At 46.0% G+C, this 24,747-nt stretch overlaps 1 protein-coding gene across 1 annotated transcript in view; it reads right to left on the bottom strand.

The window, feature by feature from the left end:
• Positions 1–24,747, bottom strand: part of aff2 (AF4/FMR2 family, member 2) — a 187,853-nt gene that overhangs the window by 28,395 nt on the left and 134,711 nt on the right. The window contains exon 9 of the mRNA XM_061236945.1: positions 20,551–20,588. Coding sequence (XP_061092929.1) covers positions 20,551–20,588 — 38 coding nt within the window. The remainder of the gene's footprint in view (positions 1–20,550; positions 20,589–24,747) is intronic.

Here is a 24,747-nt window from a genome sequence, read left to right as displayed (position 1 = left end):
ACAAGCATGCACACACACACACACACACACACACACACACACACACACACACACACACGCACACCTGAAATATAAGCCTGCTTAAACTCCGTTAATTACTCTTGGCCTTTCTCTCTCAGTTAAAAACCTCTAATCAAAGGCTCAATTCATTCTGAATTAATGAAGAATCAGCTTAGCTCAGTCATAACGTTCTAGCTGATCATCACATTATACTCCCCGCCTGGCACAGAAAGCAGACCCAATGCTTATTTAGTTTCTGCAGAGGCAGAGCCACTCAGAGCACGCCCGAAAACGCAGATAAATAAATAAACTATATAAATAAATAAGCATTTACTTCTATTTACACCATAAATATTCGATGTGGAGTCACAGCAGTTTTTTTCACAGGCAAGCAGGGATGGAGTGTGTACCTGGCTGTGCTGTTCCACTCTCTACCACTATGCGGATGAAAGGAGGTTGAAAGAGAGAGGAGAGATGAACCCTGGTGGGTCATGAGGGGTCACGGCCGAACAGAAATCTGGCCAATCACCGCGCCCGTAGGCAGGTGCACGGACAGCTGATGGGTCACGGCCAAACAGCAATCTGGCCAATCGCCGTGCCCGTAGGCAGACGCGCGGGCAGCTGAGGGGTCACGGGCACACGACGATCTGGCCAATCGCGTGCCCGTAGGCAGGCGCGAGGGCAGCTTGGGTAAAGCAGCGGCAGCGTTCGCTCCTGTCTACCGCGATCGTGCGATGGCGGGCGGATGGTGCGGATACACGGCGGGCTGTTGCCGGTGCAGAGGAGGCCTGAGGCCTCCAGGAAGCAGTCTGGGTACTGCCAGATCAGTCAGAGGGGAAAAAAAGAGAAGAAGAAGAAGAAGAAGAAGAAGAAGAAAGTGAAAGCTGGCACCGTTTGAAGAAACTCTCCCTGCAAACTCATTAAAACGGGTCTGTGCGTGAGTGCGGTCGGTCCGCTGGAGCCCGCCGGAGCCCGCTGGAGCCGTGTTCGCCGAGCCTGCCGTCCACGGGAGAGTCAGCCGAGACCCGCGCCGTCCCCCCGCCAGATCGGCGAAGGCCGTTCCCCGTCCCCAGGCCTACCCCGCGCTTGTTTGTGATTTCTAATTATTTAAACATCTATCGCTGCGCCGCACAACCCTGAACAGGATGCATTAGCATTCTGCTATCCCCTCGGTTACAATATCCAAGGGCAGAGCCGTCATTTTTTTCTCCACTCTTCAATAAAGTTTTGTCCTTAATTATAGATTAATAAATTCTGTGGCAGTCTGAGGAGACTGGAACCCATGTTGTGCTCTCACGTCTCTCTCTCTCTCTCTCTCTCTCTCTCTCTCACTCTCCCTCTCTATCTCTCTCCCTCTATCTCTCTCTCGCTCCCTCTCTCTTTTTCTCTCTTGCTGCTTGTTTTGATTCTAGTCGCTCATTCAGATACGCTGTGTCTAACTCCCATTCCCTAGCTCTTTACTGCTGAGCCGATGCTGCCAGCCACACATCTTTGGCATAGCTCCCTCTCTTAATAAGGCATGCGTTATTATCATTTTCACACCGAGACTGAATCACCTTGTGAAGGACCAGGGGACAGTGCTGCTCATTGTTATATCGGCAGCATGCAGGGCTAGTCAGTCTGTGAGTTAAAGAGAGGCAGATAGAGAGGATGAGAGAGAAAGAAAGAGAGAGTGAGAGAGAGAGGGTAAGAGAGAGACAGAGAAAGAGAGAGTAGGTGCTGGAGGGGCATCATCCATAATTCAGCCGTCCTCACACAGCCCCACTGCGTTATTAAATGATCTTCGGCATTCCCTCACGCTCTATTGTTTTTATAAATCACCCCAAAGGACAACCTGGCACCCATCTCCAGTCTGCTAATGCGGGGTCCCCTCCCGCCCTTAAATCTATCAAAGCTCCTAATTGATTAAATTATCAAGGGCCGCCACGCACGGGGAGCGTGTAGCGTGTAGCGCGTAGCGTCGAGCGTCAGGCAAGCCTCCGCAATTACGCAGCGACGGTCCCGCCGACCGGCTCCAGGGGTTGGACCGCCGGCGCTCCAAGCAGGCGCCGCACACCGCGCCGTTCAGGAAAACTAATTACGGCGAGCGGAACCACGCGTGATCGATAGTCGGGCTTCTACGGCGTCCTAATTCACCGGGAGGCCCAGGGCTCAGGGCTCAGGGCGCGCCTGCACTTCATTCGGCCCCGGGACCGGCGCGGTAGATTAAAAAGGCCAACCGCGAAAAATTCATCACCCGAACACGGCCCCCGTGGATGGGCCCGGGGGGGGGCGGCCGGTTATCCCTTATGATGGAGCGTCCGCAGCGAGCTCTCCCCGCTCTGCCTGCGCTCCGTCAGATCCCACGTCACCCGGCGCCTCCTGAAAAACACCCCCACTCATACGCAAGGCCAGAGAGGAAGAAGCAGCACGCAAAGACAGCCCAAAATAAAATACAATAACCAGATTGTATAGGCTCGTACATTCAAATGTCTTAATTACATAGTCTTTATAAGAGCCTGTTTCGTCCAAATATTATGGCGGCCATTTTGGCTTTTGTTGAACAAAAACACTACAGTCAGAGCGAATTTTTTTAATATGCGTATTAGAATGTATTCCTCAATCCACAAACCCATGAGAAAATATAAATCTCACATTCAGGGCAAACAATGAAATGTCTCAGTTGACCCTGGTAACATTCCTGGTTAAAGAAGAATGGAGAAAAAGGATAAACCAACACAGAAAATATGTCACTTCAGGAGAACTCTGAAATCACCCTGCCTATTTCCTGCCTTCAGTTAAAGCCCGCATTAAGGTCCCCGCGGTTTATTGTGTCCTGTCAAAAGACCGGGGGGACCTTGAGACAGTAATCCTTGTGCCCATAGTGACAGTTTGCCTGGCTACTGCAAAAACTGGTCAGGTTTCCAGTGGTGGAGCCAGAAGCAGGGTCACAGGGTTCTGTTCTGTTTTGGATTACAATCGGCTAAGCCCTGACCCCAGATCTGATGGAGGTAAGCGCAAGACCTCCTGCCTTCAAACATCTTGTGAAATGGTCTGGCTTCCTTCCTGTTTGTGGCGGATATCTCGCTGAAGAGGGATGGACTGGCTGGGGGATTCTCCTCATGGTGTTTAATGTGCACTTGTATTCTCATTAGGCCCTGGAAGGCCACCCTCGCCCCGTGTTCCTCTCACTGGCAGCTGTGTGTAGAGTTTGACGGTGGCGTGACACGGGATGACGATTAACCTGGTCCAGCCCGCCACAGAGAGTTGTTTAATTAGATCATAAAACATGCCCAAGGCTGTCGTTTGTTTGAAAGCGTTTTTTTAAAGCTATATGAGACGAACCGTCTCGTTGAAAGGGTAAACCACTCATTACCAATGCAACTGCACTCAGAATGCACGCCAGTCTCTCGAGCTCACCGCTCAAATAATTATACAGCTCCACAGTATACCCCAGGTAGGTGATTAGTATCCCACAAAGAGTGTGTGGAGTCTGCACGTGTGTGTCTATGTATGTGTATGTGACCATATCCAATTATCATTGTATATCACATAACAAATTAATACTGACTGACCAAAGACTATTACAAACACGTACAGAGGCCGTTTACAAAATTGTGTCAAATGAAGCGAACACAAGGGGCAGCTAAGTAAATTGTTCTGATTGGATTAGATAATTAACCCCTAATTGGTCTTGATGGGAGGTGACACCCATGTTACGCACAGGCATGGGTATGCACATGCAGAGTGACATGATCAGTGTTAAATCAACACCTACAGAGTGCATATGGTCCTTATTAGACCATCTCTGTCAGAGCTGAATTAACACAGGCTGGAAGGACAGTGACTCCCAACAGACCTCAATCTTGTCATTGTTTTTGATTCAAATACTTTTCTATGCTTTACTGGTGTACTGAATCCATTAATTCACTCAAAAAATGCAAACCATGCCTTCTTGTCCTCTTGGCTGGCTCAATTGCACCAGACAAGATCAATCGAGCACAGAAAATTATTTAAATCCAAAACAATTACATTTCTGATCTGGGATTGCATCCAAGCCCTGGCATCAGGGTGCCCCACCCACCCCCCATGGCCAGGGATTAGTGTTGAGTCAGAGGGATCCCTGCTCCTGATCGCCCTCTGCACTGTGGGAGGTGTAAGCACAATCCATCCACACACTAACCCAAAAAAAGGTCATTCATTTTGTATGTCATTACTCCAAGATGGATTAAGTCCGGGAAGATAGAGAGGTAGGAACGAGGTCCCCAGCAGACATTTGGGTTTGGTCCCAGTGCTGAATGGGGCCTTATTAATACTGAACTATACATATTCACAACTGAAATATTGAAATATCTGCATTCTTAGAGATCATCCAAGAAAAAAATGACAACAGCAGAAATAATCATTTGTTTGAATTTGAACGCATCAGAACTATGGGGATCTAAGCTGTCAGTTCAGCTCCTGGGTGAAGCAGAGCCCTCCCCAGGTAGTTTTCCGAATCTCCTTTTATTTACATTTCAAAGGCATTTCCCAGCGTACGTCTTGTTTTAGGGGACTGCGAAGGCGGCGAAATCTGGTTGGTAAATGAAGTTTTGATCCATTACTTATCCGGAGGTGCACACATAGAGGTTCCAGTGGCCATTATTCCGCTCATTAATTGCCTCCTTCATTATTGTGTCAAGGCTGCCGTCAGAATTTGACATTAATCACAGCGGTTATCCCCTAGCCTGTATATCTTACAGGAACGCGCGGCTCAGGATGAATAATGCAGAGGCAGCGTGTTAGCCACCGCTGGAAGCACCTCCACTCCAGCCGGCTCCAGGTTGCGGCTTGTGTTACAGCTTGTAAACACTCCAGCTCAATTCATGAAATGTCATTATCTCACAGGCCAACAATAATGATTCCCTGGGAAATGGGCAAGCTGTTTTCGGGAGGTGTGGGGGCGGGGGGTGCGGGGGGAGGAGGAGGAGGAGGAGTGCGAGTATGGATTATCGCTAATGACATTAATAAGCGAAACGTTTATTTTTCCAAAAACAACGCCGCATTAAATATTGAGACAAAAAGCGAAAATGGAAGCGATTAAATGGGTTCTGACAGAGATCGAGACAACATCAATTCAAGGGAGATTAAAATGTGTGGAAATAAATAAGTAAATAATGTGTAAATGTGCCCGGAGCCTGGCTTGAGCAGAGCTGAGTTTTGAAAGCACTTTCCTGTCTAATTGCCGTCTCGTCTGTTTGCCTGACAGCCGGGGGCACCTGTTGGCACACCGCTATCTGAAATGACTCCACAGCATGCACCTACATAGACCCGGTACTGTATTTACATCACAATGCAATGCACCGGTCACTCCACACACTGCGTCAGCGAGTCGGAGATAACATTTTCAGAGTGACATTGCTACGTTTGAGCAGAAGCTCCTCAGAAGCCAGCCAATTTGAGGCCCTGACTCTCGGACACCTGGGACAGCCGATCTCCAAAGGCCGGAGGTCATGTGAGTCGTGGCCAGGGGAAACATCTGGCGCCAGTGCTAAACATCTGGACAGACCTGTAGAAAGCTGTGGTCTGGTGACGAATCGCTGATGAACGCCACAAGAAATGTCAAACCGGCCGGCAGAGCAGAGGTCAGAGTGAATGTCTTCACCCCCCCCCCCCCCCCAGCCCCCGTCTCCACCCCGCACGTGTGTAGATCTTGTAAACAAGGTCCACGGATGACAAGGTTGTGGTATTGCTCTTTCGGCAGAAGCAGTAATGCTTTCAGTGCTATTAACGGCCTTGGCTCCAATTAATCTGATTGTCTGGGAGCAGGAGCTGCTTGGGCTGTCTCAGCACATTGTCCTCTCACACACACACACACACGTACACGCGCACGTGCACACGTACACACATGCCCACAGACACACACACGCACACAAACGGGCACGACACAAATGTACACAAATACGCCTCAGCACATTGCCCCCACACACACACACACACACATATACACACACACACAGAGCCATGGTACATTAGCGCTAACACACCTGACCCCACACTGCAGCACCGGAGCAGCACTCTGTGGCTAATGAAGCTCAATTACCCTGATGGAGCTGCTCCACTCCTGCCCCTCTCTGCCCCCACCATCCCCCAGCCTGGCCCCTGCTCCCCGGGATGAAACGCTAGCCCACGCTGCTAATAATGCCAATTACCATTACATCCACACCAATGAGCAACAATCAAAACCCCTTCTACAGTTGTGTGTTTTCTGCACAGATGACATCGCTCCCAATTAAAAAGGATGCATTTTGAACTCGACAAACGCTGTAAACACTACACGTTCAACAGGAGAATTTAATGGGTTATCTGGACGACACCAAACGCTCTGGAACCCTTTCTCTATTGAAATTTTTTTTTTTTTACATATACTACAATATGTTTTTTTAACCCCTGTATTTCTTCAAAAGCTTCGTCTGTGCTCTCTGGCTGGGATTGAAAGATGGTGTTGTAAGGGAGTGCCGGGAGTCTGCTGTTTCTGTTATGTTTTTTAAGAAATCACGGAGTGTGCTGCTATGATTGACAGTAGCAGAGAAAGGAGGATTAATATTGTATTACCTGCCCAGAGGAGGAGCTCAGTCCTTCAGAGACAGAGAGAGAGCTCTCTGAATATTGACAAGGCTCCAACTATTAAGTATTTAGAAACCCCAGCTCCTGTGTTGTAGAAGATACCCTTCAAGCTATTTGTGAAAGACAAACAGAGAAAAATAAAAGTATACAACCCTGGGTCTCGAGCTGTAGTGTCACTCGTATAAACAGACATGGTTTCATCTTCAGAGGTTCGGGAAGTGACGCGTTTTCAAATTCAATTCTTATTTTAATAACACCAACAACACATTAGAAAGGGCCTATTGTAGCTCGTTCTTGCCGGTTTGCTTTGAACAGCTATTATTTTGTAATCATAATAGTGTATCCCTGGTGTAAAATCCAGCTGTGATCAGCTTGAAATTACCAGCTACCAGCTGTTTCAAAACACAGCTTGAGCTGGTCAGACCATGTTGAGTATGGAGCTGGTCTGAACTGGTCAACCTGCTACCAGCTGCTTCAAAACCAAGCTGTTTCTTTCAGCAAGGCCCTGCCACATTGCTTACATTGTGCCCTCTGGCAAATTATTGACCTACAGCAGGACTGCCCAACCCTGCCCCGAGAGATCTACCATCCTACCATCGTTTTCACTCCCAGCTTTCAGGCACACCTGATCTCTACCAGTGCTTAATGACATTTGCATTTGTTAAATTGGTGATATAAATGTATTTAACAGTTCTGCTGCAGCTACGTGGCTGCGTTCCTACCCCACGCAGGCCGTAGGTGTGAGGTGCGGGGCGTGGGGAGGAGTGCAGCTGTGCGGTTCGGTGGAGGTCCGGCTCGACAGCGGTCGGCACAGCTGCGGCTAATTACGGCCCATTTGACGCTCCTCAGAGCCGCCGCGGCTCAGGAGCCTCTCCGCGTCCGTCCGCTTCACAAACAAACCGTGAACGGGGAGGGAAAACACGCTCAAAGAAGCTGCCTTTCAGAGCCAAACCCCTGCCCGCCCCATCTGGGACCCCCCCCCCCCCCCCCTCCGTCCCGACACCTGGTTCTGCCGTGGCAGACGGCTCCCAGGCCCGGGTTGATTAACCCGTTTCGAGACGCAGGCCCAAAAAATCCCGCTCCTCCGGCACGGATTTTGGCAGCGGGTGAATGCGGCATCTGTTCCGACTGGTAACAAAAGCAAGTGGCTCTGGGATGCTTCCAGCTCAAATAAAACCACTCACTCTCGCGGAGGAGAATATCACTCCGAGGAGAATATACCCGACTCCGCACGAAAACGCTCCACGTTAGGAGGAGCAAGACTGCATGACAAGAACGCTGCACGTTAAGGGAAAACAAATGTTGCATTGTTAGCGCGCTGGCACGTGATTTCTGGAAATGTAAGACTAATGTGAAAATTCAACTCACATTGTATACAATCTGCTTTGAAAAAAATCTAAATGAAAACAAATATCAAAGCACAAGTTTTTTTTCTTCCTCAAATGGAGAAGACTTTTGGCCAAGACTTTTCTGCAACAGATGAAGCCTGTGAGCAAAGCAAGATCTTTTTCCAATAAAGACAAGCAGTCATGGATTTCAGTGAAAGACGCACAAAAGTAAATAATTTGACATTCACCTTAAAACATGGTTTTTGTTTGGTTGAGAGTTGAGACATAATGCATTTCAGCATGCTTTTAGTGTACATGCGTGTGTGCGTGTGTGTGTGTGTGTGTGCATGTGTGTATTTGTGTGTGTGTACGTGAGTGTATGCGTGTGTATTTGTGTGTGTGTGTGTGTGTACGTGTGTGTGTGCATGCGTGTGTGTGTTTGCATGTATGTATGTGTGCGTGTGTATGTGTGTGTGTATTTGTGTGTGCGTGCATGCATCCGTGTGTGTGCGTGCGTGTGTGCATGTGTGTATTTGTGTGTGCATGCATGCATGCGTGTGTGCATGTGTGTGTACGTGCGTGTGTGCATGCGTGTGTGTGTGCATGTACGTACTGTATGTGTGCGTGTGTACGTGCATGTGTGTATTTGTGTGTGCTGAGAATGGGAGCATGGGGCTGGAATTGGGAGGTTCTTTCATCCTTTTGAGCTTTTTGGACGCAGGCACAAAATGAACCAGCTTTACATCAACATTAATAATTTGAAGACCTTGCAGGCATATTTCTGGTCTTTCTTCTACTCGTTCATTTGCACTTGAAAAAAAAAAGGCCGCCCTGTAGTCCCCTGTCGCTTTTATGACAGAGACTGAGACACAGAAAAAGCAGGCTCTAGATTCCCCTCCCACCCCACCCCGTCCCCCGTCCCCCACTCCGAACTCCTGAAACGTACATACATAATGCAATAACTGCAGGCTACGGCATCAACAAGACGGGAAACATTAAAGTGAATAGTGAGTGTTCTTTCTTCACCTTTTTGCTTTGATAAATATCTTTTGGGAGGTCATTTACAAGAAATACTCCTGGTTTGGTTTAAGGGGGGGGGGGGAAAGTAACTATTTCAACACGAGGAACCGGGAAGATGGAATGCCTTGCACGTTCAACCCTGCTGCTTTCATGCTCGCCGGCGTGTTAGGTTTACTCTGTTCTCACTTCCCTTTGTGTGTCATCAGTGATGTCGCCAATGAAAACACGGCACATCACACTCGCCATCATTTCCCAATGCATTTATAAGAGAGAACCTAAATGACCTCCAGTATCAGTACCAAGGGAATACACTTGCATTTCTTAAAACAAATGAATAAAAAGGCAAAAACAAATGTAATTACAACTTGGCTACAAAAAACATTACTGATAACAAAGAAATAGGTCTTCTCCTGATAAGGAACAGAGGTTTAATTCAAATTGACAATCAAACCTCATAAAAAAAGTATTTCATATCCAGTGTGCAGCTTTTGGGGAACGACACTTGCTAATTTCCACCTGGATATATCTGTCACCTCTTATCATTCCAGGTGATGATATTTTTGTGAAATACACGTTAAATATACTTATACTTCAGACACACTAATTAAAATCCATATTTACTGATCTTCTAAAGCTGTCCATCATAGCTGTGCGTGTGACAGCGCTGGTAGTCTTGTGAAGCAGAATGCAGTCTCCAGGTTTCCTGCACAGTCATCGCTGATATCTTGGGGCCCATTACAAAGTGTAAAACCCTTACTCATCCCGTTTTGCCTCATGGTGAGTGGGGTGGTCTTCCTTCGGTTCTCCCAGATTAAAAACTTTGGCACAGTTTCATTTAGAACTATTTTACTGTGGTATTCTATCATCATAATTTTGTAAACATTAAGTTGTAGTTCCTACAATTTATACTCTCAATCGTTGCGTAACTTTAAATTCCAGGCACCTAGAAAAATTGTCTTAAAGAAATACAAAGAAATATATATAAAAATTGGATGAGGTTGGAAAGCGATTAACTTCCTGTCTCCCTGGTACTGGAATACTCTTCTGCTTTCTGCCTTGAAAGCTTTTGAATTTTAAACCAGAATTCTGGAAATTACTGTCAGTGGGCAACTGTTTTTAACTATTGGTGTTTTGTTTTTGTTGTGCGTCATTGATGTCTGATATTGAATAATGTTTGTATTCATTTATTACACTCTAGGCCAAGCCCCTCATTTTAAACTCAATGGGGTTTTGTTGTGAAAAAGGCAAAATAAAAAAGATATATTTTAATATTATAATAAATAATATTGAATAGAATTATTTAAAAAATGTATTTAATCTATTTCAACCAAGATGACATCTGTCATTACCTTTATTTTATACTTTTATACTTTTATACTACCTCTGATATCATTTTTCTTTACAGGTTTTTAACCTGAATGGAGGCAGAGGCATGTAGAATGGGTGGACAGTGAAACAGACTGTATTGTACGAAGAATATTCTGGCCTTGCCGATTCACTGAAGAAGCTGCAGCCAAGGCTAAATTAATGTTTAATCCCACGCATCGACTTGTTACCGGGTGATCAAGTTTAACAAGGTGTGATTTATGATATGGCAAACATCAGGGTTTTTTTTAAATCACTCTACTTGTATAAATGTGATGCTTCTAAAAATAGTTTTTATTTAGCTTCAATTCCTTTTCAGCAAGCAGGTGAGCGTTCAGTGTGTTGATGTTTCTTTACTGTTGCTCTTATCTATACTGTTTTCTGTTATTCATTCACTGCTATCCCAGTGCAGCTAATTCAGTGTGGCTTAGAGAGAATGACACAATCCCGGAAAAAGAAAGCAATTAGCAAATAAGGCCATATAACAAATGGCACAATACACAAATACAAGACATGAATGAGGTATCCCGAGGCAACCCAAAGGGTAAATAACATTTTAAATGCAAATACTGTACTTCTCCCTTCAAATTAGAGGGAGCGTGCCTTCACTGAGAAATTACAGAAAGTTCACAGAGCCGAGGCATTGTAAACAGTGCTTTGGTTTTATGAATAGCAAGCAAATGTGGAAATTTACTTTCTGAATTCCGCTGTTACAGCTCGTCACAGAAAACCAGAGGTTATGTTTACCTTCCTCCGTTTTACGTAAAAGCAATAAAACCAAAGTACATATTTTACGTCTACCATGTAACCACACTGGACATAGCAATCTGGGTCCGTCGTTCTCTCCGGTAAATCTTAACATCCTGTCACTCTGGGATAGTGTGCCAATGGCCAGGTGAACTCAGTCACACGCTGACATGAGGGCAACAGACTGTAAGGTCTGTACAACTCCATTAATATACGCGGTGAAAAGCAGACAGACAGAGAGTGGGGGTTTATGGGAAGACGGCACTGACGGCAGGGGGAGACCTGACAGTCTCACACACGGGAGAGTAAAATATTTTGCCTGTGAGTTATAAAAGAGTTGAGTGTAGACTGACTGAGTGACACGCAATAAAAACAAATTCTGCTGACTGTGACGGCGACCGGGAAAATGAAATATTTAGCTTAGCGGTTTGTCGGAGGAGAAGTGCGGAGAGAGAGAGTGAGAGCGACAGAGAGAGGGAGCAAGCGAGGGAGACGGAGAGAAGAGGAGTGCGAGCGGTTTGATGATACTGTGAAATTAAAATATGTGAGACTGCTTGTCAGCCCGTGACAGGAGAGAGTGGAGATAACTGAGCCCACACCTGACAAACCCGGAGAGGTGTTGTCGTTAACGACTGCCTGTCACCGGACCTGTGGAAAAGCCATTTCACTCTCTCTCTTTCGCTCTCTCTCCCTCTCTCCCCAAAAGTCAGGGGACCACAGTGCATGCAGTGGGGAATCCAAGTTGGTTCAAACCGCATGCTTCACATTCCCTGGGAGTGTGTGTATGTGTGTGCACACGGATAAGTGTGTGTGTGTGTGCATGTGTATGCGCATCTTGATATACTACATAAAAAACTGAAATAGTGCAAAAAGCAGATATGATTCATTTAGAGGGAAGGGAGCCAGCCTGACGAGAGCATCTCTAGCTCTGAGGAATGAGAAGTAGGCTGTTGAAACTCCGTCAGTTTCAAACTGACTTTTGATATGCAGTAAGATCCGCACTGAAAAAATACATAATAAAAGCTCCTCTGATTGTATCTCTGAATGTACCCTGTGATTTCCGTTGATGATTACATACGCCTCAATTCAAGAAATTTACAGCAAATCCAGTTTCAAAGATGTAATTTTCCCGAAAAGAAAAAAGAGTTTTATTTTGGCCATTACAAAACCAAAGCCAAAGAAATATGAAATGGTGTCCTGATTACATGTTTCAGGTTCTGCAGAGTGTAAACTTACTAGCATAATGGAACATTATAACGTAAAATTAGCCAAAAGTAATGCAGGAAAATGGGAGACAACCTCAGTCTGAACCCCCATGCAATCTTCTTTCTTGTAGCAAAAACATACTCTTGTTCTCAAAGTAACAAAACTGAACAAATCTCTCAATTTCTGCCCGAGGTACGGCCCACCAAACAGCACCCACGGATGCCCACCGTGATGAACATTAGTGAGCATGACACTTCCCGTCGTAGTCTGCGCTTTCCGAACCTCATTATCTCAGATCACATTTCAAAGCGGTTCATTATCGCTTTGCCTTGCTAAGAGAGAGGCGATACATACAGCTAGCTTCAGAGCTGCTGGCACGGTGCACTAGGGCAATGGAGAGAGGGGGTTCTGAGGCCGCTCTTCAAACGCAGACGGTTGAATTAAACACAGTTGGCGGTGGAAGCTGAGGTGGGGTGTCTGAGTTTGGGTGGGGTGGGGTGGGGGGTTTCTGGGAGGAGTCCAGATGCTCCGTCCACCAGTCTCTGAAGCCCAGGGGCGGGGCGAGGGCGTGTGCCCCGCCCCGGTGTAGGCGAGGAGGAGGGGCAAATGTGGCGACCGCGCCTTCAGAAGCACGAGCCCTCAGAAGTGCGTTTGTGATGCCCACACAGGACCGCGTCCGGTCCGGTCCAATTGGGGGATCTTGCTCTCTGGGTTCACCCCGGGACGCCCTCCCCTCCCCCCCTCTCCGCGGATCGCGGCTCTCTTTGAGGACTTGAAAGCGGGCCCTGGCGTTTTGATTGGCGCGGTCTCAGAGAGCATCTGAGGGTGTCTGGGAGGGTTGGGAGGGTGCCAAGTGAGGTTACTCCTGTTTTCAAAGGGGTGCGTGCTGATTGGCTGCCCCCTGCAGCGGTCTGACATAGAGGGAGACCCCATACTATCTGTCCAAACAGCCTCTCTTGTTGCGTTAGTCTAAACTGATGGGATAACTGTTCAAATATACAATGTCCAAGGCACATGGAACATAATCTAACTCTAATACATGGATATACTCTGCTAATCTTGTGATAGTTTTGTGGAACCTTTACTTTTTTAACGAAATACAGACAAAATATTATATCATATCTGGAAACACCTGGTTGGTAAAGTTAGGCTAGACTTTATTAATCAGATTATACTTTAGGAATTTGTATTTGTTTCGTTAGTGTAGTTCCTCAAATTTTAGTTGTCTTTGTGTGGTATTTACAGACTTGACCTATCTATCTTGTGTACTGGACTTATAATATAATGTTCATGGCCTTATAATACAACCAATAATATATGGATTGCACCTTGCCTGACATGTTTGGTTGTTTGTTGTATGACCTTGGTATGTGCTGTTTTATATGGGATCAAGTACAATTATCCTTACTTTTCCAAACATAATCTGTCATGGGCCTAATCTCATAATATGTAAATATGTCTGGTACTGAGCAGATTTTGGTCCATACAGTACAGACAAGGTTCTGGTGTAACACAATCTTTCTGGATAAGACCGTCTGCTTTTATTTTAATGTTAACATAGTGTGTGACACCATCCCTCCTGGATCTAGGCCAATCTGTAAGGTGCTATCACACCTGTATGATTCACACTTGTAGGAGGCATGTTTTTTAATAACTTATGCAAATTAGACAGTTGTGGTCATAAAAGTCGATTTTCAAAGCCAATTTAAGGGGAACAGTTGTATGAGAAATGAACAGGGTTTCCTGGTACATATCCTGCTTAGTAAGCGCTCTTGAAAATCTGGACACTAGCTTAATGCGTCCCATAACACTTTCTTTGGAGTTTGTGCTCACATTCATATTGTGCGTTTTCCAGGAAACTAAGCTCAGAAATGGCTGAAACACAAGGCCTCTTGGTGCAGGACCTGAAAAACCCCCTTGGCTGCCATTCACAATAACCCTACTGCCAGAGGAAGCAGTCTCCACTCAAATACCAGCAATTAAGAGCTGTCTAAGTGATACAGGTGCATTAGGTTATCAAAGCCATACTGTGCCAATTAGCGATGGAATAAAAAAAGGTGGATGCTCATTCCTGTACCTCTGAGACAGGGCAGGTAGGGAGCAGGTAGATTGTTTTTTTTTTGGGGGGGGTGGGGGGGTGGGTGTTCTCTTTGGGAGGACTGCCAGGAGGACACAGAGGCTGGGAGCAGGTATTTTGTGTTCTGTTTCGGTGGATTGTCAGGGGCCGTTCTCGTTGGGAGGATTGTCAGGAGAGGCTGGGAGCAGGTGGACGAGCTTTTGTAACATCTATATCGATATCAAAGCCAGGAAAGAACATGAGTGGAGGACACGGGCCAGCTGTGCAGCCTCATTGGCCAGCCAGAACCCTGTCTCCGGGTGACAGATTAACGGGCGGCAGATAAGTCAAATTTGTGCTTTTCTCCCTGAAACCACATCAATCCACGGTGACCTCTGGGGTCCCCGACATGGAACTACCTCCCCCTCCCCCTTCTGGCCCTCCCTCCTGTATCCAATCACATCTCTGTAATTGCCTATGCGTCATATGCAGGCCTACTGGGTACAGAGGCTGCATCTGCGAATGAAACAGCACTCTGTTCCAGGGTAATTTCAGCCACTGTGCAAACACACGCGGAATCCAGAAACGATGACAAATTATAGGGCCCTCCCGTCCGCTTTAATTGATGGACGATCTTTGGCAGAAAACCAGATCGCTGCACCCAAGACGGACTGTCTGTGCCTTTTTTTTCTCCCTGGAACTGGGGCCGACCACCTGTTCTACCCTGACTTTGATAACTGCATTTGATCAAGATTAAAAGACCATCCTGATTCAATAATTCTGTCACAGCTATTTGGGTGCAAGTTATCTCCCGACAGAAAATGGGGGAAAAAATGCTAAAAAAGAACTTTTTTTTCCAGAGATAGGCTGGCAACAATTAACTTCAATGGTTTCAGTTGAGGCGTTTTAGAACGAGCCTTCTTTGAACTCAGTGGGAGTGAAACATGCTCTTGCCATGCACCACTGAAGTGACAGTACAGGCTCAGAGACATAGGACAGACCCTTGTCGAGGAGGAAATCGGATTTAGGTGTTACAGAACTAAGCTCCCATACCTTCTGTGATTGATTTGAGGGAGGGGAGGGAGGGGATCCAATCAATGTTCAAATAAAAACCTTTTCTTCTGACTTTGAAGGAATGCCTTCTGGAAATTTTGAATAAAACGCATCCAGGTCTGATCTCGGACAGGACGTTGTGTAGTTTCCTTCCACAGGGAATGCGGGGTCAGGCTTTGAAGGCTCAAACTGACAGACAGGAAACTGCACTGAAACGCTAACCTCCCTGACTGGTGCCTGTCTTCTACCTGCTCTCTCAGAGGGCCTAACAATTTAGTGAAGCCGTGAAGCTGTTCCTTCATAGCTGCTGTATTTCTCTCTCTCTATTGTTTTGTTGTGTCATACCAAAGGTGTGTTAAATCTCAAACTCTTTTTGCCTCTCTCTAACTCTCTCTCTCACGTACACACACACACACACACACACACCGTGTTGAATGACTGATATTACACACGCCTACCCGTTATCATCCACTGAGTGAACTGCTTATTGTGCTAAAAGATCTGTTCTCTTGGTTATAACAGCCGATAGGGAGGCCATCAAAAGAACAGAAGTGTTACCACATGATATTTGCATTTATTTATATGCTTAGTAAATACCTTGTGTGTGTTATACCTTGAAGCCCTTGATGGTTTAACATTAATGGAAGCAGTTCAGACTGAATACCTTGCTCAGACATAAAGCGGTAGTGTCTTGGCTAGGGACTGAAACTGGCAGCCCTACACGCCGTAGGGACTACCACCATCCCACACAATCCTCTCATGTTCAGATCACTAAGAAAGCGCTACCTGCTTCATCTAGCTGCAGAGGCTGGTCGAGATGAGAGCACTGAATGGCTCGGTCACTGATTCTCTCTAATTGTTGCCAGTGCTGGGTCAACCTCCTATGCCAGCCCAGTCAAGAAGTGATGCATCATGGGACTTCAGAATGCGGGGAGATGTCTGGCAGTGAGGTTGCCAGGCTAGCCAGCGAGATAGAACCCTGGCTCCAACAGGAATGGTTGAGCGGTATTAAAGCAGGGTGTTTCAGGCACTTTTTGCCACAACACCCAGCGCTTTGCAAATTACCACCCAATGCATAAAACAGCTGAGGGCTTGCATGGTTAGCCACATACAGAAGTAATTAAACATGGCTGCCCCTGGACTGGAGAGGTGTATCAGGCCTCCAGGGCACAGCCGAGGTACAGGTAATTACCTATCCACACTCCGCTCGCCTTCCCTCTCGAAGCACTCTCACCACTCACATCTCCTCAAGGAGCGTGATCTCACACCGTCCAGTAAGTCTGACAGACCCGCGGAGGTGTAATTGATCTCAGTTTCCTGGCTGTTATTGTTACCAAAGCTCAGAAATCTTCTCGCCCCAAGCTGCTATTTCACAAAGAACAGGTTCTTAATAAACTTCATGATAGGTGTCTGTGATTTGATTAAATCATACCAAATATTTTCACTTCAAGACAATGTACCTGGATGCCTGTATTGGCGGAAAGGTTCATTTTGTTAGAATGGAGTACGTGCATAAGATTAAAATGAACGTACGTGGTTTGTAAAACACTAGGGGTGTCTGGTCACGTATCTAAAATATTCCTCAGGTCTCTGGTTTGATATCTAAGTGTATTAACATGCATTGCTTTTTCGTGAAGGCTGGCTGACCAGGGATATGTCGCGAGCGAGAGAGAAGAAAGAATAATGAGAGACAAGAGAACAGAGATTGTGAGAAAATGTCCATGTTTCTAATTCAGCTCTTTCTCTCTCTCCGTCTCTCTCCGTCTCTCGCTGGCCGTCTCCGCGTGTGGTGGCGGTGATGTTTTTACTGCTTGGCTGGTCACACAGATTGCTATCGGCCAGGTCTCGCGCACGGAGGCAGACTCGATACACGCTCCTTTCTCACCTTCATAACATGAGCTTTTCAGCCCCTCGGAGGACTCACATGAGGAGGGGGGCGTGCACCGGAGCCCCCTTCACCAAAAATCCCAGAGCCCAGGGCATCCACAGACAATAACCAGTCCCAAGCACACGTTAGTCTGTAACAGAGGTTTGATGATCGGGGCCTCTTAGCTGCCATTCTAAAATTTCCCTCGAGATGAATAAAGTATCTATCTATCTATCTGAATGAGGAGAGCCGTGCGTCATTCTGCGCAGTCACTGACCACACATTTATGATGCAGTGTACGAGCAGAGACGATACGCACGTCACCGCGAACAGACTCTACCGCTTGACGAACGGGATTCTGCGTCTCTCTGGGGGGCTTCCTGCCAGAGCTAGCACGTCCTGTGGATCCCCCATAACTAGCTGATATAATGAGTCTGCCCACCCCCCCCTCCATGTGTGTATCTGCACATGTATACTTGATCAAATGGGGTGTTCCTTTGTTTGTTTACATTTACAGTTTGTGCCTGCGTATACACTGTGTACAAGTGTGTTATTGTTTGTGTGTATTTGTGTGTGGGTCTGTGTGTCTGTGTATCTGTGTGTGTCTGTGTGTGTGCGTGTGTGCATGTGTGTGTGTATATCTATGTGTGTGCGACTGTGTGAGTGCATATCTGTGTGTGTGTGTGTGTGTATATGTGTGTGTGTGTGTGTGTGCGTGGGTCAAGTATGGAGACCCAGCCCGCGGCTCCCTCGTGGCTGTGGTGCAGCACACAGACCGCAGGCCACAGTGGGTGATGGGAAGCAAGCCCCCCAGGGCTCTGTGGATGGCGGGGACCACCGGCATGGCGGCTAATGGGCCTTCTACATCCCTACAGCATGAGCAACCTCAGCAGCCCCTGGGGAGCAGCAGCAGAGTCAACGGCACACTGCTGGGTCCCTGCAGGCCACCGCAGCCACACTGGCCAAGGAATGACAGTGGGGTGAACAGGGAGACACAGGGAGAAGAGAGAGAAATAAAGAAAGAACATACAGGCAGGGAGAGAGACAAAGAAGAGAAGCAGGTAGAGAAGGTGTTCTGGGTAAAGCTCCCACAGAAATCATGACGTTTCCACTCCGCGTGATAAAAGGCTAATCAACAATAGCACTGCCTCCCAGCTATGCCTTTAAGGAGACCTCCGCCTGCACTCCCACTGTGCGTCTCCCTGAATCAAACGCCTATCTGCTCCCCTTTCCTCAGCCATTACTCCAGGATCGAATCGGCATCAAATTCAAACGGTTTCAATTGTCACTGCTCTCCCTCGTTGCTCTCTGCTCACTAAAAACGGAAAAATCAAACGCAGAGAGACATCGACATGGAACGTACAGCCTGTGCGTAAATAAACAGAAAACATTCGGAACCTTGGGCTGTCAGCAGCTCATTGACAACTCACAAGATCCCTGAATAATCTGTGCAGCTCGAGGTCAAGTGGTTCTGACACTCAATCAGTTCACACTGTTCGTTTACGCAGAGCTGCATAGGAAGTACGCTGAGACGGCTAACGGCACAGGGGAAGAAACCCACAGACATGATCACGTATACCTCAACAGGCATTAAGGCAGGGGTTCCCAAACTGTTTTTCTGATGCGACCCCACAAATAAGGTGACTCCCACACCCAAACCACACACACACCGAGTGCCTAGCAACACCCTTTAACCTCCAAATTGCCCTATAAACAACATATTTATAACACTAACTAATTTTTTTCAGTTAGAACCTTTTAATTTGAAGAGAAACTGCTTTTCCCAGCATCCTCCACTCCGGCAGCATCCTCCCTAAAGCGCTGAAGTCATTCCGGCACCTTCTCACCGGCAGCGGTCCGATGGGGTCTTAGCGGCGGAGACGAGTATTATAACGGATCGGCGCAATACGGAGATGGCGGAGACGCCGAGGTCGGGACCTTGACTGGGCACATTAGAACGAGGCTGATTAGCTTCAAGCAACATTAGGCTAATGTGCAATGAAGAGAGAGCAGGAAAAAGCCGGCGCAAATTCAATTCCTGCCAGAAAAAAAAAAAAGACCTGCTGCACGGCGGTCAAAAAAGCCGTTTCCCAGCAGCCGGAGGTGGGGACAGACGGTGGAAAAGGACAACGGTCCACTAGCAGAGAACCGAGACGGACATGGAGCACGGCACCTGGGCAGCAGGCCTGGTTTGGGTCAGAACCGAGGATGGGCTGCTTTTGCCACAGACAATTCCCAAGTCCCATTTTTTTCCAAAGTGCTTTACAATTAATATCTCCCATTCACACACGGCAAGGGCAAAGGGCTGCCATGCACCAAGTCAGGAGCAATTGGGAGTTGGGGGTCTCAGGGAAACTTTCACCCAGGGAAAGGAATGGAACCAGAAACTGACTAAGCTAATGTCACTCCCCCTCAAAAAAAACACTACCCAACACAAACCCCCGCCTTCTCTCCGCACCCCTAGGTTCGTGGGTGGGAGGGGGGGTGTTTGGATGGCATGACGTCTGACTCAGCGATTCCCAGCCTTCCCAGGGGTCTGCAGAGACCGTATCGGAGCGCCGGGAACACGCCGGCGGTCCTGCAGACGGGCCGCGCAGTCGGAGACGTTCCGGCGCGTTCCGGGGGAGAGCTCGCAGCGTCTCCCGTCCCAGAATCCCTCAGCCAGAGAGAGAGCGCTGGAGGCCACAGCACACACAGCCTCCTAATGAGGGCCCGCGTCTCCCCGCTCATTCACCAAAGCAATAATGCCCAAATGATTATAAATGATAAAAAAACTCATGCATATATGCATGGGTATTCATGCATTCCAACAGAAGCGGACCCTCCAAATGGATTTCGGGCAAGGTGCTCGCTCCACTGCGGAAAATTGGCTGAGCCTCCAGGTCAAACCATCCACGGATCGAGGAATTGTATGGGAATAAATTGTTTATTTGAGTTTTTCGTATACTTCTCACCTCAGCCACTTTTATCGAAATGTATAAACAGCAGCATGAACCCACAGGCCTGATCCCATCTGTGGATACAGTAGCACACCCCTGTTCTTCATAGCAGGCCAGTTCTACTCTGTTTATCCAGTAGGTACCGCACACTTAATTATACATCATCTTCATCCTCAGCTGCCCTCACTAACGTGATACATTTCTGTAATTTCAGCATATGAAATCTAGAGTAAAGACAAGGTGCATCATGGGAGTTCACACAACAGCACGGAGTACGCTACCCTGGTGAAAGACCCGGGGCCGATGGATTTTAAAACACGATGAATCCTACTGCTAGAATAAAACAACAAATCCAAACCCATACACACAAAACTCAGCTCTTACTTGAGAGGTGAACTTCTTGGCTTGGTTTTCTCTGCAGCCTGTAAATGAAAGAAAGCATGTTTGGTGAATGCAGTTTGCTGAATGCTTTATTACACACAGAAGAAAAGGACACGTGAGCACAAGAGCCTGTGTACAATACTGATTTAACATGAGCTGAAAAGATGTATACATGCGCACAGGCATGTACATAGACACAAACAAGCAGACACACACACACACACACACACTCACTTGGGCTTCAAAGCCCCACTTCTTTGCCTCAAATATTGAAATGTAAATGATTAAAAGAAGCAATGAAGTATACACCGGTGGATCAATGCTGGCTGCCTGAGGCGGAGAGTATCGATTTGTGAGATTCAGCGATTGGACTCCCAGCAGACAGCAGCCCTAGAACATTCCAGAGTGTGGTACCCTTCCCTCGAATGGCCTTTTAGTTCTGGTCTACTGAACACTCGACTGCATGTCTAATTGCAGCGTATCAACGCGAATAAAAACAAAACAAACAAAAAAAAGAACGATTGTATGTTCATTTCTCATTTGTCTGAACCAACAGACACAGTACACCATTTCTAAAAACTATATTGCCAAACAAATGCATCAGTTCATTATATTTTCGTTTTCACATCCTATAGTATTTATTCAGGAGGCAATTTATTTTGAAATAAGCACAAGACTAAGTTTAATCAAAAACTAAAAGCGATAGACGTTTCTATCTGTCTGCAAATTAACTTCTCCAATTGCTGTCTTAACACCTTAATTCAACACGCTCGATCTTCCTTAAGTGCAGCACGTTACCACGCATACATCATTTCTGCAAGAAAATGAAAGATATGTCTTTCTCACCAAGCTAGCGCTTTCCCCACAATTAATAATACATTTGCGTATGATATATTTTTTCCGCCTTTGTTTTTCTGTTGTTGTTTACACATATCTAAAAAAGAAATCACTGTTCCCTCTGATGACACCTCAAAGAAAACACAGACAGATACACAGGAACGGAGACAGTCGACAGTCAATTTGGACGGCGATGTGCTTTTAGTGCTTGGAACACAACGGAAAAACACGAGGAAGGGTGTCAGCTCCCTCATGAACACATCCATCTGGCAAAAACGGAGATCCCGGGCGACACACAAAGAGAAGCTGGTCATCTCGTGAAGGCCTAAACTGCTGGGCACAGCCACCTGCCCAGGTGATAGCAGGTAGTGGACCTGACTTTATTGCTGTGCCCATTGATCTGTGTCGAGTGCATTCATCATTGATGAAAAGAGCCAGTGATCTTCACAGTATATTAGATGAAACAACTCAGATCATCTGTCAGCGGCACCCTTATTGCCATTTCCCTCTCTGTGGGGAGCTGGGCTCCTCCGATTCTTCTTCAATTCGGACGTTGCTAGGCAACGCGGCCGGGGTACGGAGGGGGGTGTATGTGTGTGTGTGTGTGTGTGTAGTGGGTGGGGGTTACAGCTGAAAGTGTGGCTGACACACTCCGGAAAACTGTTTAAACGGCCAGAGGCTTCCACGCCTCAGAGACGACTTTCTGTATTCATCGCACACTCCCAGACACCCACAATGCATCTTTCATGTTTCAGCCAATCACATCAAAGCACGGAGCAAATTCTTTTTCCGTCAAGAATTTTGAGAAATTACCACTTTATTTAATTAGATATGATCTACATTTCAGCTTGACTGCGCATACATATTCAATTAAATGTTTAATATTTCTTTAATATTTTTCAAAGACGTCTTCCTCAAAAATGATCTTCTCCCAGTGCACATTCCAAATTTCCTATTTGTAATAAATTTCATTTCATTATGAACAAATAAATAAATAAACTAATAATAATTTTGTTAGTATTCCAAAAAATATCTTGGGAAAACATAGTAATGAATATTTCGCATTTTAAATTAAAAATAAACACTCACTAAGCACTTTATTAGGTACACCAGTACACCGGCTTGTTAAAGCAAAGATTAAATCAGCCAATCATGTGCAAGTAAATGCATAAAAGTATGCAGACATGGTCAAGAGGTTCAGCAGTTTTCAGACCAAATGTCAGAATGGGGAAGAAATGTGATCAAAGTGACTTTCACTGTGCAATGGTTGTTGGTGTCAGACAGCGTGGTTTGAGAATCACAACAGTCTCTAGAGTGTGCAGAGAATGGTGCAAAAAACAAAAACATCCAGTGAGGAGCAGTTATGCGGGCAGAAACACGTTGTTAATGAGAGAGGTCAGAGGAGAAGGGCCACACTGGTCAAAGCTGACAGGAAGGTGACAGTAACGCAAATAACCGCACATTACAACAGTGGTATGGGGAAGAGCATCTCTGAACACACAAGGTGTCAAACCTCTTAGTGGAAAGGCTACAACAGCAGAAGACTAATAAGTCTCAAAAATAAGTCTAATAAATACCTAATAAAGGGCTCACTGCGTGTATATATTTCATTGTGAGACAGAGGATGAAAAAAAATAAAAATAATAAAGAACTCCTTATCTAGAAAAACACCAGACCTAACCATTATGAAACATCAGCTTTTTACACATCTAATCACGGTTCTCTACGGTAGCTCCTCCAGAGGCAAACCGTGGGTTTAATTGAATTGATGGTGGGCCCTATTAGCCAGCCAAATGCAGTGAAAGGGAAAGCAGAAGCTTGCATTGTCCTAGCCCTTACATCAGCTTTCACGTGGCTCTTTCCATTTCAAAGATTAGCTTTTGATTATCCAGGATTTTACACATCAGATAAAAAGGCTCCTCGCTCCTCAGTGCTCATTATCTCCTCTCGCTTAACAAATGATGTCATTGAACTTCAATACCACTTGTAAACATATCATTAGTTCACCCCTGTGTCTTTTCCTATCAGTCACACCAATAAGCAATTCAATTTGAATGAGAGAAGGACACTAAATCATTAGAAAGTGAGATGGAAAAACCCAAATGCTGTGGCAGCAATTTTGCAGGATTAGATTCAGTTTTAATTGATCAAAATCACACACACACAAACACGCACACACACACACACACACACACACGCACACACACACACACACACACACACACACACAAACACGCACACACACACACACACACACATGCACACACACACACACACACACACACACACACACACACACACACACATACCACACAACTAAGTGACAAAAATAAAATAAAAAATAAAATAAAGATTTCCATGCAATGTCCAAATTATATTTCATCCAAATGACGAACACTATTTAATTTACTTAATACAGACATTTAATAAATAAATTGTGTTCATTTAACTTGTGAATTAAATATGTTATCTTTTACGTATTGTTTTTACGCGTGCTCTTTTATACGAACACTACAAGAGGCTCCTTTGAAAAATAAAGCTCAAAAGTGGAAAAAGTGATTTCCTGCTCTGTGTTGTGACGTGAGCCGTGGTCGGGATGACTGGGCCCAGGCGGAGACTCGGGTCAGGCAGGGTCCTACAGGTTTGAATCCCGACTGTGTCACCACAGATTCGCCCTTGAGCAAGGCCTTTAACCTGAACTACTTCAGCAGAAACCCGCCTCAGACACGGGCAATAAGGTACGCTGAGTAAGCCATCCAGAATAAGGGCACCTTAGAAGTAAATAAATAATGTCACGGAACATGAATGAGCGTAAACAATCCCTTGAAAAAAAATCCTAGGCAAGCTATTTCTAAGGGTGTAACATCTGGTAATGTTATGACTTAGTTGAGCAGATATTAAACTGCCATTGCACTGTAATTACATTACAAACACAAATATGTAATTATGCTTTATATCAGTACCTTGGTGAGATAAGCAACAGTAGCGTACAGCCAAATAAACGGCAGTGCATACAGTACGAACATAATAAAATGATAAACATCTCATGCTAGCGAATAGCATTACAGTGCAAATGTAATAACGGCAGACTATTCCAGCACCAAAGAAGACATCACCGTATGGAACCGGTTGTTGCTAGTTTGAACAGTTATGCAAAAACAGAACTCAATATTTGGGCTGATAATGGAAATGAATGTGCAGTAGAAGTGGTAGATCAATAACAGGCTGAGATACGGAGACGTACAGCCAGACAGCTGGTTATACAGAATTTACACAACACATCTCCCCACCTGCTTGTCTGTCAAACACACAGCCAGGGCGCAACATCCGGTAATTTGTACAAGTCAGGGGTAGTCTCTGACC

Source organism: Conger conger, chromosome 3, assembly GCF_963514075.1.
Source record: "Conger conger chromosome 3, fConCon1.1, whole genome shotgun sequence".
Taxonomy (NCBI): domain Eukaryota; kingdom Metazoa; phylum Chordata; class Actinopteri; order Anguilliformes; family Congridae; genus Conger; species Conger conger.
This window is presented reverse-complemented; position numbering and strand designations above follow the sequence as displayed.